At 32.9% G+C, this 17,224-nt stretch overlaps 1 protein-coding gene across 1 annotated transcript in view; it reads right to left on the bottom strand.

Moving 5' to 3' along the window:
- Positions 1-17,224, bottom strand: part of LOC111044944 (low-density lipoprotein receptor-related protein 4) — a 75,102-nt gene that overhangs the window by 21,725 nt on the left and 36,153 nt on the right. The window contains exons 7-17 of the mRNA XM_039422882.1: positions 16,123-16,288; positions 13,771-13,921; positions 12,517-12,769; positions 10,908-11,040; positions 7,599-7,756; positions 6,911-7,155; positions 5,872-6,035; positions 5,342-5,476; positions 4,158-4,411; positions 2,090-2,251; positions 789-1,004 (exon numbers count right to left, since the gene is read on the bottom strand). Of these exons, the coding sequence (XP_039278816.1) occupies positions 789-1,004; positions 2,090-2,251; positions 4,158-4,411; positions 5,342-5,476; positions 5,872-6,035; positions 6,911-7,155; positions 7,599-7,756; positions 10,908-11,040; positions 12,517-12,769; positions 13,771-13,921; positions 16,123-16,288 (2,037 nt within the window). The remainder of the gene's footprint in view (positions 1-788; positions 1,005-2,089; positions 2,252-4,157; positions 4,412-5,341; positions 5,477-5,871; positions 6,036-6,910; positions 7,156-7,598; positions 7,757-10,907; positions 11,041-12,516; positions 12,770-13,770; positions 13,922-16,122; positions 16,289-17,224) is intronic.

The raw sequence follows: 17,224 nt of genomic DNA, 5'->3' as shown, positions 1-17,224 counted from the left end.
CAACAAGCAAGCCAACACGAATATAAATGTTTACGTCAGTTTTTTGGACAATATTGATAAGTTTATTAAAATAAAAACTCGATTTTTAATATATTTTGTAGATTGTGTTTGCGCTCTATTGTGAAACCAATGCTAATGGATCCTATTGAACTCTAGTTTGGAATAAATAACATATTTTAATAAGTATTGGTTTTATTGAACACTGGTGGTTTGAAATAAATAACATGGCAGTATATATACATTGTATTAATACTTGTTGGTTTTATACCCGATCTTCAAGATGACTATGTATCTAAAGTCCAACATGACAATAATTCAATTGTTGTTACAAAACTGACTTGATAAACTATTCCTGAAAAATTTCCTTTTATATGCAGACGTTCAAAAACTGTAATTGAACAATCCCTTACGGCTGAAATTTAATGGCTGAAATTGAAATTTATTTGCAAAAGAAAATTAGTTACAAACATCATGAATGGAAAATACATTGAATAAATCAATACATCATACAAAACTGTACTGTGAATTGAATTTCCTTCTGCACTGCCAACAAAAGAGAACCTGTCTTTATGATGAGCAATTGGAATGAGTAATCTTGATTAAATTTCGTGTTAAAACTGTTGAATATCAATAAAATACAGTATTATGGATATTTCTCCATTTTATCCGCAGAACTTGCAAATAAGAATAACAACAATGCTAGACTACAATATTGTGAATCGAATATTAAATTTACAATAATTTAAATCGATTATCATTTGACGGGAGTTTGTAAGTGACGGATTTACCTAAGACGACTTGTCGTTTCTTGCCATCAAACCCAATAGATTCGATTTTGCCGACTCCGGCGTCAGTCCAGAAGAGGCGTCCGTCTTCGAGGTCGAGCGCCAGGCCGTTGGGCCACTTCAACGATGTGCTGATGAAAGTCGAACGCTGCGAACCATCCATGCCTGCGCGCTCTATTTTGGCAGCGCTGCCCCAATCGCTCCAGTACATGTAGCTATCTGCACAACCACAAAAACGCCATTCAAACTTTTTAGCAGAGTGGAATACACGATAAGTGAATGAAGTATTAGAATAGAATAGAAATAGAAAAAAACGTTTATTGAATAAATAAGCTACCTTGAAAGAACCTCAAAGATGATTGAGATAATAAGAATTGACTTTAAAGAAAGAGTTGAAATGGATTCAGCAGGTCGAAGAAATTATAAGAAATATCATCAGCATATCGTAGTAGAGTTGAAATCAATAGGAACACTCTCATCAAATTTCGAATTACTATTTGAGATCAATTCAATTTACTTGAAATGTGAACTATTTAACGTTCAATATTGCGGAAAAATCATTTCAACAATTTGCAGAATAAGAAATCATTTCCCCTTCCATACAATCATCATTAAAGATACAATTTTTATTCCAAGTGATTTGAATACATTTATCTTTGTATTTTGAATACCTGAATTCACATATTCTGAATACATGTATTCATGGATACATTTTGATGATTTGTCACTTGAATACCGACATCATCAGTCATTAATATTAAATGTCAAGAGCAATAATTACTGTAGTTTCAGTGTTGACAATTGGTTTATAAAATTTGTAAACGTTCCAATCTGTAAGTAAACAAATTATTCCGTACACTTGAAATTAAGGACTAAATAATGTCAGTATTCAAGTGAAGAATCGTGAGTGTTTATATTGCAAGTCGTATTTTTCAAGAAATAATTATCTTTCATACATTTTTATCACAATATTGAACGCTAAGCAGTTTATATTTCAAGCAAATTGAATTGATCTTGAATACAAATTTGAAAGCTGGTGGGAGCGTTCCTTAAGTTTTCTGGATTCAACTCTACTAAGAGATACCGGAATCCATAATCCATGGGAAGAGGTAGGTACACTGATCAGATCGATTCCCGTTTTATTCCAAAAATATTAAAAGTAGCCTAACTAATCAGTACAATCTGTAAATGACAGAAAGAAATAATCGACAACAATATTGTTTGATTATACTTTGAATTGATTGATTTCTGGAGGTTATAATGGAGTATAATATTAATGAAAATGTGATCAAGTAGTAACGTACCTAATGGATTGACAACGATGTCCCTTGGTTTATCGAGACCATCCCAAAATAGTATTGAACGATGAGAGCCATCCAAATTGGAAACTTCGATAAGCCTAGTACCGGCGTCCGTCCAGTACAGCTTGTTTGTCACCCAATCAACAGCGAGACCAGCAGGCGAAACTGTTCCATCAAAATAAATTATTATCATGTGGTCTATTACATGATGACATCATGTAGCTAGGACATCATGTAGCTAGGGAGCTTCACAACTTCGCTCTAATCAATATATGAATGCAATCAAATCCTGGCTATTTGATCCAAGAATTAGTAAGAACCAAGAAGTATGTACGGGGTAGAAATTTCCCCTAGACGAGAGCCTTGATGAAATTTCAACACATATCTAGGAAATATTTCATGGTTCATCATCCCATCCATGCTTAATAGTCTACTGTATTCAACAACAAGTGCTTTTTAATACGGGTTGATCGATATAAGTTATCCGTAATGCTATCAACGGTATCAGCAATTGAACTGTGATGGGAAATTATTACTACGATAATTGAAACTAATTTTTGCTACAATTTACTATCTCAATTTTCAATCTTTATTGTTCTGAAATTTTCCTGTAACTCTTGCACAAAAAAAAGTTATAATACAGTAGTGTAGGAAAAGTGATCAAAAAAAAGATTTGCCTTGGTCAAATTACAGGAGATCCTGGAAAACAGGTTCCCTGAAGACCGGATCCCTAAGCCTCACTGTAGAAACTCTAAAGTGTTTCAGATGAACACGTTAAGTCTTCGGTCCCGGCTGCCTAAAAAAGCAGTCGTTAGGTAATATGGCCCTGAAATTGATCAATTGCGACCTGAAAACTCTGACACCAGACCTGAGCCATCCAGGTCACTCGATATTATTATTATCATCATCACAATTTAGTGAATAAATAAAATAGTTTTTAATGAAGAAGTGGAAAGATCTTGTCAAAGTGAAATTAATTCCAATTAATTCTGTTGAAGTATCTACTTTTCCATAAGGCTAGGCGCATACCAGTTAGTCAAGACAAGACAAGACATGATCAGACACGTTTAGTCACAATACTTCACATTGCTGCTTATGACGCAACTCACACTGATAAGTCATTGCAATTAGACATGTCTTCATAAGCAACTATGTGAAGTATTGTGACTAAACGTGTCTGATCATGTCTTATCTTGTCTTGACTAACTGGTGTGCGCCAAGCCTAATATTCTACAAAGACATTACTCAACAGTTCTGATTCAATTGTCTGAATAAAATAGTGTTCAAGTTTAGAAAAATTAAAATACAATTTATTTCACGCTCATGATGAAATTTTACGCACTAATAAATAGGCTAGAGAAATACTCATTTTTTCATGGAGTACAAAAATACGAATACTAAATATTTCTATGTAGGTTCAAAGAGATAAAATTTGTTGAATGAGAATTGATATTGTGGAATTTTTCTATAATTGAGAAAACAGTTTTATTTTGTCACATCCTCATTTATTAGGCATTTATAGAGGACTGCAGTTGCGTGTTGAAACCAACACATCTTCAGATGGTTAGGTGAGCATGTGCATCTATGCATCACTACAGCTGAAGATTTGATGGTTTCAACACGAAACTGCAGTCCTCTATAAATGCCTAATAAATGAGGATGTGACAAAATAAAGCTGTGCTTTCTCAATTCATTGAAATACTCAATGCTCAATCAGTGTCTTTGAATTTTTTTGTTTACTATCAATTACTTGATTACTTCCTACCAATGAAGTTATTAATCAATAGAGTGGATCACTTTAAGGCATTATTGATAGAAATTGTATTAATTATAATATAGAGAATGAAGAGTTTGAAAATTAAAATTCTCGTCTATCATATATTATTCAGTGGTGGAAAGAAGAGCTTTCCATCAACTGATGAGTGGAACACCTCTAGGGATTCAATCTCATTTCAACAAATGAAATCAGGAATTTAATCAACATTAATGGAACATTCAATTTTTCAATAGTTAGTGAAACATGGATTTATTACTGAGCTAACTTTTTTAGAATATAGAATATTATTCTCACCCAGATTATTGTCGACAACTCGCTCTTCCTCGCTGCCGTTTAGGTAAACCCGACTTATGACTTTCGTTTTGATGTCACTCCAAAAAATAGAGTCCGAACTGGCGTCCCAGGAAAGAGCGACCGCTGACTTGATCTTATTGACTGGCAAAACAACGTCGTAAGCATGGCTTTCATTGGCAGCCAGTTGACGAATCCTCAGATCTTTTGTTCTGACGTAAATTAGAAGCTCTTCCGGTGTCGAGTCGCATGTGCGTCTGTCGTGGAAAGACGAAAGGATTTAGATCGAGGAAAAATCATAAAAGATGCACGGAAGTACCTAGTAACTAGAAATAAGTAGAGTTGGAAAAAGTTAATATTTTCTTCGTGTTTCCAGTGTGAAGATGATATTTTTAATTTTTAAAATCCCAAAAATTTTGTACTCTAATCTAACTGTTTGAGATTGACACAAACACTTACTTCTCCAGTTTCACCTTCGAGATCTACTAAATTTGTAAAATTTCATATTTTTTTCCTGAGAGGTTGAATTCACGGAAAAATTGAGCTTATGAAATACAAGTTACTAATACTCTTGAGACAGGAATAACGTTTTTCAGTATTCAACCTATTTCATAAAGCATAAATTTCACTTCACATTCAAAATGAGATAATTTGATAATTTACAACTACTGAAGTAAATTATATTATTTTATCACCATTTCAATTATAATCCAGCACACAATTAGATCATTTTGGTATTCCCTCACAATATATTATTAATACAGATAATCTTGAAGGCTCCATTTCCTATTATTATCGATTGTCAATCATATAACATCAGACTTAGGTATACAAGTAACTGGCACTCCAATCGCAAGAAAACAAAAAGCCGGTTGCAAGTATGTCTATTAAATTCAACCGCTTGAGAATGACATTATTTTCAGATCCTTCATTGGTTCTCCCAGCATTTCTTCCTTTAGATGATATCATTCAATAAACGTGCTATCAAACCACCGGGTGATAATCTACTAAATTTATTATAAGAGATGTATGAGAATTGTTAATGTAGTTGAAGTTAGCCAACTAGGAAATGTTTTGGGCAAATGCCGCCTGTTGTCTTGTTTTCACCTGGATTGTATCTATTTTTAATGAATTCATATCAATAATATTATTGAAGCTACAGTTTTAAACAAACTATTGAAACTCACTGATCCATCCTCAGTGTCAATCCCAAGGGACAAACACACTGGTAACTGTGAGTATTGGGCAAGCAAAGGTGCGAGCATCCGCCATTGTCTTTGCCACAGCGATTAGGGTAGACTGGTTGGCGTTGAGGATGGTAACTGCAACAAAACATTTCACAAATAGATATTAATTATTCTAGGCCTATTCAATTTCTGTTCTCTTCTGTAGGATCACACTAATGAAAATATTAATGATGATTCGTCAGCATTTGCCAGCAGTAAACATGTCGAGCACCTCTTGACTTGTGTCTCATTTTGCAACTCAAGTATTTGCTGCTTTAAAGTTTCAATCTTTCGGGTTGATTCAGTTTTTGGGTGTACTTTCTACATTCTATAATATACAAGAAAAATTAACACAATCGTTACTATTCAATCTATTTTTTATATGCTTTGCTGAATAGGATAAATGAGTTAATAAATGATAACTATATGATATCAACTCATTGGGAAGTTACTGATATCGAAATTAATGCAATCTACAGTTTTTCTATTACCTATGAATATCCATGGGAAAATGAAGATCGTGGAAGATGACTTTGAATCCTGTTCCGGTTGCTTTGCTAGCTCTTGATATACACTTTGTGTGCCAATCAGTCCAATAGATGTAGTCCTCGAATAAAGTAACGGAAAATGGATGTGGAAGACCTCTGGTCACCACCTAGAAACAAAATTAATCTTCAAGAGATGATTTCACTGAAATTATCACAGTATCTTATGAATATCACAGTATCTCACACTGGCGCACAAGGAATCTTCCTTTTGGCGGTGTTTTTGCCTCACCTACTGTACTTATGCATGTGAACATAGATTGAATCTTCATTTTATAACTATTATTTATAATATAAAGGATATCATTTCGTTATTATATCTAATTAAATAAATGTATGTATCTTGGTTTAAGTGCAGTAGCATATACTTATATTTATTTTTTGTAAAGCTTTTTTGTATTTTGTTTTTGGCAAATAAATAATAAATATTAAAACGATATCAGTTTACATGTTGGAATTCAAATCAAACAATTGTCAATAAAAAAAATTAAACCAGGAACATAGCTATATCGTCGACGATTATTCACGTTGTCTTGATGCGTTGATAACTTAGAATGGAATTGAATGATCCAGTATCTTGCGCTAATGATGAAGCTAATAGTGATTGGAAAAAATTGACGTCTGTTGACAATTACTGATAAATAAAACAGTATTTGTACTGTTTTAAAAATTCAATACAGTATGATTTTTCACAATATAAAAATCAGTATAGAGTCAGTGGAATTTGATCACAGCGGCTGATTTAATTTATTTTTAGGTTCAAATTTAGGGGTCGGTAAAACATGAGAAGATGAGAATCTGCAATAGATGTAAATCAGATCATTGGTCAATTTGACAAGTCGTCATTTAGAAAAACTATATGAATATATATTAAATAATATAAAAATATATTAAATAATATGAAAATATATTATATTTTCAAATTCATCAGTTTTAATTCACTTGCCTATAAAATTCAATGAATTATTGGAAAAAGTTGTTTTGGAAGATAACTCACCACAATTGAAATAGCAAGCTTACCCCAATCCGTCCACAAAACCAGAGATTCTCCAGGGTGCACGGCGATAGCACGGGGCTTATCCACATCACTGGCGACCAGAACAATCCTGATAGTGCCATCTAGAGAGGCCACTTCTAGCCTGCGCGTTCCTGAATCTGTCCAGAATATCAGGTCATGAATCCAATCGACTGCTATGCCGCTTGGACTGTCCAGACCAAACGAGATTACATCTGAAACACAACATTTATTATTTTAAAGTTTTCAATCGTCGCAATTTGAATTAAGGACAGAAGGAAAATACACGATAAAATTCAATGTTTATAGAGAATTTTGAGAGATTTCGAAATTGTTTATGAAGAATATAGATTGGACAATTCAAATCTATCTCATTTTAGGAATAAATATTAAAATGTTATTTCCAAAGTTTAAAATTCCAATCTATTAAGCAATTGAGTAGCAAAATTAATACAATATCGCATAGAAATGACGAAGTGTTTGAAGATAATAATACAGCTTATTTCAATTATTTTCAATATCGTGATGTACTTATTTGTAATGCATACAATATGAATTCATTCATTATAATTCAAATACAGTCTTGATAATTTTTTTTCAAAGATCAAACTTCACTACAATCTTTTGAGAATGCCGGTATGACATTGAGAAAGTTTACCTGATTTATTAGTTTCATTGATGGTGGCACTCCTGATGTAATCCATGGATATATCAGTCCAGTACAGAAGTCCTTTCGTATAGTGATAGTCCAGTGCTATTGCATTATTTAATCCCTTATAAATGGTTGTGCCCTTGCTATTGCTCAATGTTATCTGAGAAAATAAAAAAATGTATAAAACATGAATTCAATCACAAAGTAAGTTTTATCAAAGTGTTGGGAGGTAAAAGATACAACAATGTTTTCTATTATTAATTTATCTTATATTATATTATTTATTCAATTTATGTTATGATAAAATAAAAGAACTGTATTAAACATGAATTTAATTGTAGAGTGAGTTATATCAAAGTGTTGGAAGGTAAAAAATACAACAATGTTTTCTATTGTTAATTTATTTTATTTTTTCTATTATTTATTTAATTTAATTTTTGAAAATATACATATTTGGGGGCACCAAGAACTCAATCCCATTATTGCACTGAGCAGTACAATTTAAAAAGCAATAAAAGAGAAAGAAAAAAGTACTGCTTTTATCAAGATACTGTAGAATTAGTTTGATTATGATTTTACCTGTGTACTGTGACATATGTCATGCCTTTATTTTTAAAAGTATTTCTCTATTCAAAAGACATATTACTCTATTTGATAGAAATACAATTACTTCTGTTCGCCCAATTAACATTTTAGTGGGAGGTTCCATTCATTCCAAATTTTACAATTCTACCTAAATAAAGACAACGAGATAACCCCTCTAACAGTGAAAGAGTGGCTTGCGAAAGAGGGATGTAGGGGGTGGAAATGTCTCTCTCACAAATCTTTCCCTCTCACTCTGCATTCATAAGGCGAGTGTGGAGAATGTTCGAAGTGAGGGTACCGGCTGCCGAGAACAAACTAACCAAACTTTTACCTCAACCTTAAAAAAATGACAGTTGAGTATCATGTGGTGGGAGTCGAAGGTTCATGTTGTAACTCATGGCCGGTAATAATACTAGTAGTTCTGTGAACAGTAGACCTCACGCAGTTTTCTCATCCTCAAGTATCTGATGTCACCGGTTTAAAATGTTAACAAACTCAGTTCACGTTTGAATTTGTATTCCATGTGATATAATTAATCCAGTTCTGTGATAATCTTTCCATCTGATGAGAATTAATTTTTTCCAATCAAAAATATTATAATTTCTTCAGCATTATTTAGTTTATTTGATTATTTTTAATCACCTATTAATTTTTTTTCAAAAGTGAGAATATTGATACTGATGTGCACGCATAATAATACCAAGACTGCAAAACAAAATATTGAAACCAAAGACATTAAATATGCATATCTCTTTAACGTCTTTGATTGAGACTATAGACCTTATAGGAATAGACACGGCTTCTCCAGACATCGGAGTAATCCACTTGATTGATTATGAATAATTCTATAGTCTGATTACCTATCTTCAGAGTAGATTATATATATAGTGATATCGGAGTATGTAGAAATTCCTTTTCTTTTCATGACACGCAGTTGAAAAAGGAATATTCCTGCCAAATCTCATCGAATTCTATCAACGCGTATGGCCGTAATTGCGTTACATACATACATGCTTACAGACAAAAGAAAATCCGAGTTAAAACATAGATCTCACTACGTTCGGTCAATTATTTCTAATTTCACAACAATGATGTCAAATCTCAAAGCTAAGATATAAGAAATTTGATTGATATAATTACAACAAGGAAAAACTCAACACATTCTGTTGAACTTTCATCTTTTTTCAAGAGAAAACAGCAATGTATAAAACTGGATTCCCATTTATCAGTATAAGGTTTTCACTATTTCATTGATAAGATGATCATTTTGAAAATTGTAAATATACTTGAATGATGATAAAAAGACTTCAGGACTACTACGATTACTTAAAAATTACTATTAATACTTGAAATGGCTACTATCACTAAAAATGACTACTATCACTTAAAATGACTATCATCACTTAAAATGACTATTATCACTAAAAATGACTATTATCACTTAAAATGACTATTATCACTCTTCGACAAGTGACTCTACATACGTTAGTTGAAACATGTTGCGGAAGGAAACATTTGATAAGGGTATCTGTAAACATTCATTTCATTCTACTAGTATACTCGCTCGGTCGATCTGCGTGGCATTAAAATTCCATGCTCATGGAAAAAGTAATCCAACTAAACCAGATGCGGACACTGATACTAATATGTGGAAATCCGTCTCTATTACGGTATGTAATATGTATTGTAGCTAGTTAATTATTTCTCTTATAGAAACTGGTGGTAAATTGAAACTTTATAACCTTCAAACAGCAAAATACAGATAGATAAATTGTTTCTTTTTCTAACGTTTTAAGCTTGAACACAAGGAGTAGCCCAGAAGTATGTTAGATGACATTTACATCAACGATGACGTATTGATGATGACTTATTCGGGAAATGAGGTGAAGTTTTTGGGTGTGACGTTAGAATCAAACCTGAAATGGGGCGTACACATTGAAAATATCAGTCGAAAAGTTGGTAGGAGTGTATTCTCATCAGGAAATTTAGACCTTTTGTCAATGTTGATATTTTACTGTCAATTTACTATTCACACATTCAAAGTCATTTGTCATATGGCATAGTGGTTTGGGGACACTCGGCTGACATGAAAAAGCTCATGATTCTACAAAAAAAGCTGTAAGAGCTATTTTTAATGTTCACTGTAGAACTCATTGTAAACCTTTGTTTAGAAAGATAAAAGTACTGACGGCACCATCTCTTTTTGTTCTTCAGTGTCTGTTGTATGTAAAAGGTTACCTGCATGAGATGCAAACAAATAACTATATTCACAATTATGACACGTCAGAACACATTGTTACATAGAAGCCAATGCAATTTACAACTAACTCTGAATAGTTTTCATGAATTCGGTAACAAAATTTACAACTTATTGCCGACGGAAGTCAGAGCATTGAATATGACCAGTTTTAAAAGATTCATGGAAGATATGTTGTGTGAGCTTTGTGTGTACAGTGTTAAGGAGTTCCTATAATGTTTGACACTTGATAACGCATCTATAGATGTGTAGAATATTATTGTTGTTGTCCTGTTTGCATTATTGTAGCTGTCTTAAAAAAAAGTTACCATACCGTACCTATTAATTTATTGATGAATGTGACAAATTTGTAAATGTATTTGACCTTGTTATACAAATTTTGTTTTGTAATGACAATAAACGATTTTGATTGTACATGAGAGTAGTGATAGAAAAATATTGAAAGTAGTGGCAATTGGTAATCGATTGTTCACCTGACTCCATCGTCTCCAAGCGTGAATCCAGGGTTGCAATCACATCCATCACTGCCGTCTGCCTTGGTCACACACAGCTGGTGACAAACGCTTTTCTCATCACATTTCCTTCTCGTTGAACAGTTCATCTCATCTGAAAAGTAACATGCAACATGAAATTCATCCAGAATGATATTGTCAACTCAAGCCTTGCCTAAAGATTCAATTTTAATGTGGTTATACCAGATATAGACATCATTGAGGACATGATTATCATCCTATCATCCTATTATATTAAGCGAGCAATTTCTGTATTTATATAACTGGTTATTTTTATATCTGATTATTTTTATATCTGGTTATTTTTATATATGGCTATTTTTATATCTGGTTATTTATGTTTAACGGATCTCGAAAACGGCTCTAACGATTTTCACGAAATTTGAAACATAGTAGGTTTATGATATAAAGATTCGATTGCACTAGGTCTCATCCTTGAGAAAACTCGCTGAACGACATTAAAAGGATAATTCATCCTTGGCTGAAACAGCTGTGGATAGTAAAAAAGTGAGTATGTGAAAAATCAAAATATCGCATCCCCGAAATTCATAAGATGACTTATAGCCAGCTGTGAAATATAAAAACGATCATTTTAGAGAATTGTGTTCTGTTTATCAATAAATAAAAATAACGAGCGGAGCTCGGTGCCCCTATATTATTAGTGATGGAGGCACAAGTGTGATTGCTCTTATATAAGTTAGAACCTTGATGAATAATATGAAATGATTTGTGACTCATCTCCCCTTCTTTGAACATAAATTTCTCTTCATATCAGTTCAACCTTTTTTTTAAGGATTGAACATAAAAATTACATTTGTAAATTTGTAACCGGTAATGATTGTAGTATTTATCAATCTCAGCTACAATTACGACTTATACATGAATGTAGGCTATGTGGAAAATTTGTTTTTCAATAGAATACAATCAATCGCCAATTTAAAACGATCAAAATACAATGAAAAATCCATCCTCAAAAAGATTTTGCAATCAACTTGAAATCACACAGACATGAATGGATAAATAATATATGAATCATTCAGGAAATACTTTTTTGCAAACTTCTAGAATATTGTGGTACAAAAGCCACAATAATTATCAATCCGTTGGATCATTGATATTTGAAATGGATAACAAAGAGAGAGTGAATGTAATCTCTTCTTGTAAATATTCCTGATTAATGAGGAAGAATAATAATAATTACTAAAAAATATCCAGTAATTACTGAACATTTTAATATTTACTGAATATAGAATATTAATAATTAGTGAAAAATATTCAGTGATTACTGAATATATTTCAAGATGCTTATTGACGATTGTTTCAATAACGTATTTTCATGACAATAAGTTGAATAATGATGGATTAATGTTATATTATGTTATGAGGTCAATTAATTATATTTTTGTGATATGTGAACACCCCTCAACATCAATTGTCCCATCACCCACGCATCAGCTTAAAGCTTATATTATGGGCATTACGCCCACAAATGAATGGTTACATTTAGCGGTCTATATTGAGATTCAAAAATGAAAACGAATGATAATTTAAGGAGTAGAAAGCCTCTTACCATCTCCGTAAGGACAATCAATCTTGCCGTCGCAGGCGAGCTTCTTGCTGATGCACTTGGTGACGTATGAGGCGGACGTGGCCTCCGGATCCTGTAGGTCGATGCTGGTGTTGTCGTGCGCTTCGAGGGAAGCCCGCTCAATGGCGGAGGCCGACAGGCAGCTGAACTCAGTGTGCACGTTGCAGGTCATCTCGCACGCACGCTCATCCTCGCCTGTCGCACAGTCATCTACCTCGTCGCACACCCATGCTTCCTGCAACACATCTCACAATTTTCAATCAAAGGAGGTCAAAGCCCTGAATGGTAAGCCAGCGAATAAGTAATTAAGTACCGTTTTCAATCAATCAAATTCAAATTTAAATTCTGAACTATCCTAAATTAACACATTCAACAGAAAACGCACGTGCTTTATTGAAATATATTGAGAGGAACGTGAAGAAATTCAATCAAGAAAAGAATTCAATAGAACATAAACTGCAGAAGACACCGGAAGTGACAGCCTAGACCAGTGTTGATAATGCGATTCGAAAGCATTCTCCTGTAGGCGCTCGTGTTGTCGTGCGCGTGGGAAGCCCGCTCAACGGCGGCAATAGTGAGTAAATATTTTATATTTTCAACAATTAAAATAGTCTACAGGTCGTCAATTAAAATAGTCTACAGGTCGTCATTTTAGTGTCAAAACCTGATAAAACATATAGCAGTTCAAGACTTCAATAGAAAACTTCCATAATATTGGTATTGATCGAAATCTTTAATTGTGTATTCAGTCTCAGCACATTTTACTGACAAATAATATAGATCAAAAAAAATGATAAAGAGTAGCTGAAATACAAAGAATAGAACCTATGACTTGAAGAAGCAATTAAAGAATTGATGACGTTTAGGTAGTAATGTCCACTCTTCCACTTCAACTGAACACCATGTAAATGAAACAATAAGACGTTGATATTGTCATTACTACTATCTTCAGATGTGGTAGGTGTTACCATGAAACCTGGTTCTGTAATATGAATTAATGATTGGATAAATACAGTGGTATTGACAACATCAACGTCTTTTTCTTTCAATTATGGAGAAACACTACAACATCTCTTGCCATATACAATCAAATTACAATGTAGATGATTGAATGGAATTTGATGGTGTTGAAAGGTGAAGTTGAAGAAGACGGAAAAGATTATGTGAGTGATAAAAAGTTTGATGGTGAAGTTGATGCAGTTGAAAGCAGGTAAAGTTGAAGAAGACGAAACTTACTGGAAGACATTTGCCGTTGCCACAAACGAAGTCGCTGGGCTTGCATGTTGGCGCAGGCTTTTGTTCACAGCCAGCTTCATCCTCACCCGTTTCACAGTCGTACTCTCGGTCGCACCTCTTCAACAAATGTATACACTTTCCATTTTGACACCTGAAACAGTTGCATAATTGTACTGGTAGTTCTGTGAACAGTAGAACTCACGCAGTTTTCTCATCCACAAGTATCTGATATCACCTGTTTGAAATGTTAACAAACTCAGTTCACGTTTCTATTCCATATGATAATTTATTTATTCATCATTTACAATCAACTCGAGGACAAAGAAACAGACTACAGTCCAAAACTTCTTTTCATCCCAATTTCATAAGATAAATTGTCCAAATAAAGGTTATGTGCGACTTTCCAATTCTTCACTAATTTCCACATTGAAACAAAACACAAACACTTGAAACAATTAATTTTGAATTTAGAAAGATTAAGATCCGAATTGATGACAAAATTCCTTCTACTTAATACTCAAAACTGTAAAATAAATATTAATTTGAAATATTTTGTTCCGAAAATATAAATATAATAATTCATCCAGTTCCGTGATAATCGTTCCATCTGATGAAAATATTCTTTAAATATTTGAAAATTGTTTTTTTTTTAGTCAAAAATATTATTATTTCTTCAGCATTATTTAGTTCATTTAATTATTTTTAATCTCCTAGGGTATTGAATTTGTTTTTCAAATGTGAGAATATTTATATTGATGAGCACGCATAATAATACCATGACTGAAACACAAAATATTGAAACCATATAGAAATAGACACGGCTTCTCTAGACATCTGTGTAATGCAAGCAATGAATAATCCACTTGTCAGCTGATTGATTATGAATAATTATATAGTCTGATTAATATAGAGTAGATGATTCTATATAGTGATATCGGAGTATGGAGGAATTCCTTTTCTTTTCATATTATCCTTGAAATGCAAAATTTCAAAAAACCTTGTGTACACATCGACGCGCAGTTGAAAAAGGAATATTCCTGCGAAATTTCATAGAATTCTATCAACGCGTTTGGCCGTAACGTAAATACGTTACATACTTACAGACAAAAGAAAATCCGAGTTAAAACATAGACCTCACTACGTTCGGTCAATTACAGCCAGGCATTGCTGTATCCTACACTATATAGATTCTTATTGAGAACGCACAAACTGAATAACAATGATAATCATTAATTTATTTGATCCATAGATTCATACATGAATATAGGATCTTGTCAAACATAAATTTACACAGAAGTTGTCAAGTACAGAGTAAAAACTAGAATGTAATATCAAAGTTGGAGTTCAGAAATCCTTCTATCGGGTAATAGGGCCTTTCTACTAAATGTGCACTCAAAAATAAATTAAACATCATTACCGAAAGTATAACAATAACACCAAAAAAATCATTTTGATACAGCTTGGAAATTTTGTATCCAAAATTACTCTTCTCAAAAAAGACACAAAAATGATTGAAAAACACAGATGATATGAACGCTTTTTAAATAAAATATTCTATTCTATTCTATTAAAAGACACATATAATTGCTAGCTCTCTGCGATTTCGCACTCGAAAATGAGTGGTTATCCACTTTAATCAGGTTACCCTGATTGATAATCCACTCACTTTGACGACTTGTGTCGAATCATGCTTCTCAAGAACCCAAACAAGTTTTTAAGTAGCACAACATCATGATTATTCAAGAAGTTGGACAAAAGTTGTTCTCTTAACACACAACAATTAATAGAAAGTGATATAAAATTGAGCTTGAACATGAAAAAAAATATTCATAAGCATAAACTTAATAATTAATATGATAAATTCAAATCAGAATGGAGGAGGGAAGATAAGATACTCTTATGTAGTAAGATATAGATGGATCATAGATAGAGTAATGGGTAAATAAATAACCTGTAAGAAGTTTTAATGCAAAGTGAAGACTAAATCAAAGAGAGTACGAATGAATTATACCAGATTAGTTTCTAAATGAAATTTTAAATTTGAATAAGCAAATCAAGAGGAAAAAAAGGCATGAATCAGGTCATAAAGATCGTAATAGATTATGTTTGATAAAATTGAAATTAGTGTTTATAATGAAACTCGTATGTTACGAATTCCAAAATTCTATACATGGATTTTTATTGGGAAATTACAAACTAAATAACCACTCGAATATAAATTAAACATTAGCCTACTACTGAACGTATAGCAATACCACATAAAAATGCATTGTGTTACGGCTAGGAAATGCTGTATCCAAAAGGACTCTTCTTAAATTGATCAGTAATATAATTATTTGAAATGTTAGGCACCTGAACTGGTCGTCAAGGCAGCTCTGCTTGTTGTCTTTTTTGCATTGGAGCTCGTCAGAGTTATCTCCACAGTCATCGTCTCCGTCGCACATGAATTCAATGCTGATGCACAAGGGATACGTGCACTTGAACTCGTCCGACTTGCAACTAGGCGAAAGCTCCACAACTGAAATCCAACAAAACTAAATTCAACGATTCCAGGGATGCTATGCTTTTTTAGATGTTTAACCGGATATAGATAGAAATCATACAGTATTGGAGCTAGAACTTACATAGAATTTACTAGAATTAACTATCAAATTCAACAAAGCAATTTGAATTCCATGGATGCTTTTTACTTTCCTTGCCATGTATTACCATAGGAAAGGAAAGTATTGCTATCCGAAAAAAATTAAGGTACACCAATTTCTAAATTGCTATACGTTTCAAGGCCCCCTGAGTCCAAAAAAGTGATTTTTGAGTATTGGTCTGTATGTGTGTGTGTGTGCGAGTGTGTATGAGTGTATGTATGTACACGATATCTCATCTGCCAATTAACGGAATGATATGAAATTTGGAACTTAAGGTCAACTTAATGTACACGATATCTCATCTCCCAATTAACGGAATGACTTGAAATTTGGAACTTAAGGTCCTTACAATATAAGGATCCGACACGAACAATTTCGATCAAATGCAATTCAAGATGGCGGCTAAACTGGCGAAAATGATGTCAAAAACGGGAGTTTTTCGCGATTTTCTCGAAAACGGCTCGAACGATTTTAGTCAAATTTATTTATATCTTAAACAGTCATTGGAAAGTTCTATCAACTGCCACAAGCCCAATATCTGTAAAAATTTTAGGAACTCTGCCCCATGTATGCAAAGTTTGATTTTAGATTTCCAATTATCAGGCTTCAGACACAATTTAAACAAAAAAAAAATTAAGTGGAAAAGATTGAGCATGGGAAACCTCTACAATTAATGTCCAGTAACATTTTCACCTAATATTGAAAATAAGCTCGAAATTCGAGTAAATGCTATTATTCAAATGTAAACTTAAGAGAGAGGCAACTGTTGTTTCCAATGTACATAGAATCCTATTATATGAAGCGAGCAATTT

This window comes from Nilaparvata lugens, chromosome 3 (genome assembly GCF_014356525.2).
Source record: "Nilaparvata lugens isolate BPH chromosome 3, ASM1435652v1, whole genome shotgun sequence".
NCBI classification, from domain to species: Eukaryota; Metazoa; Arthropoda; class Insecta; order Hemiptera; family Delphacidae; genus Nilaparvata; species Nilaparvata lugens.
Note: the sequence above shows the minus strand (reverse complement) of the source record. Positions and strands in the feature narration are given on the sequence as shown.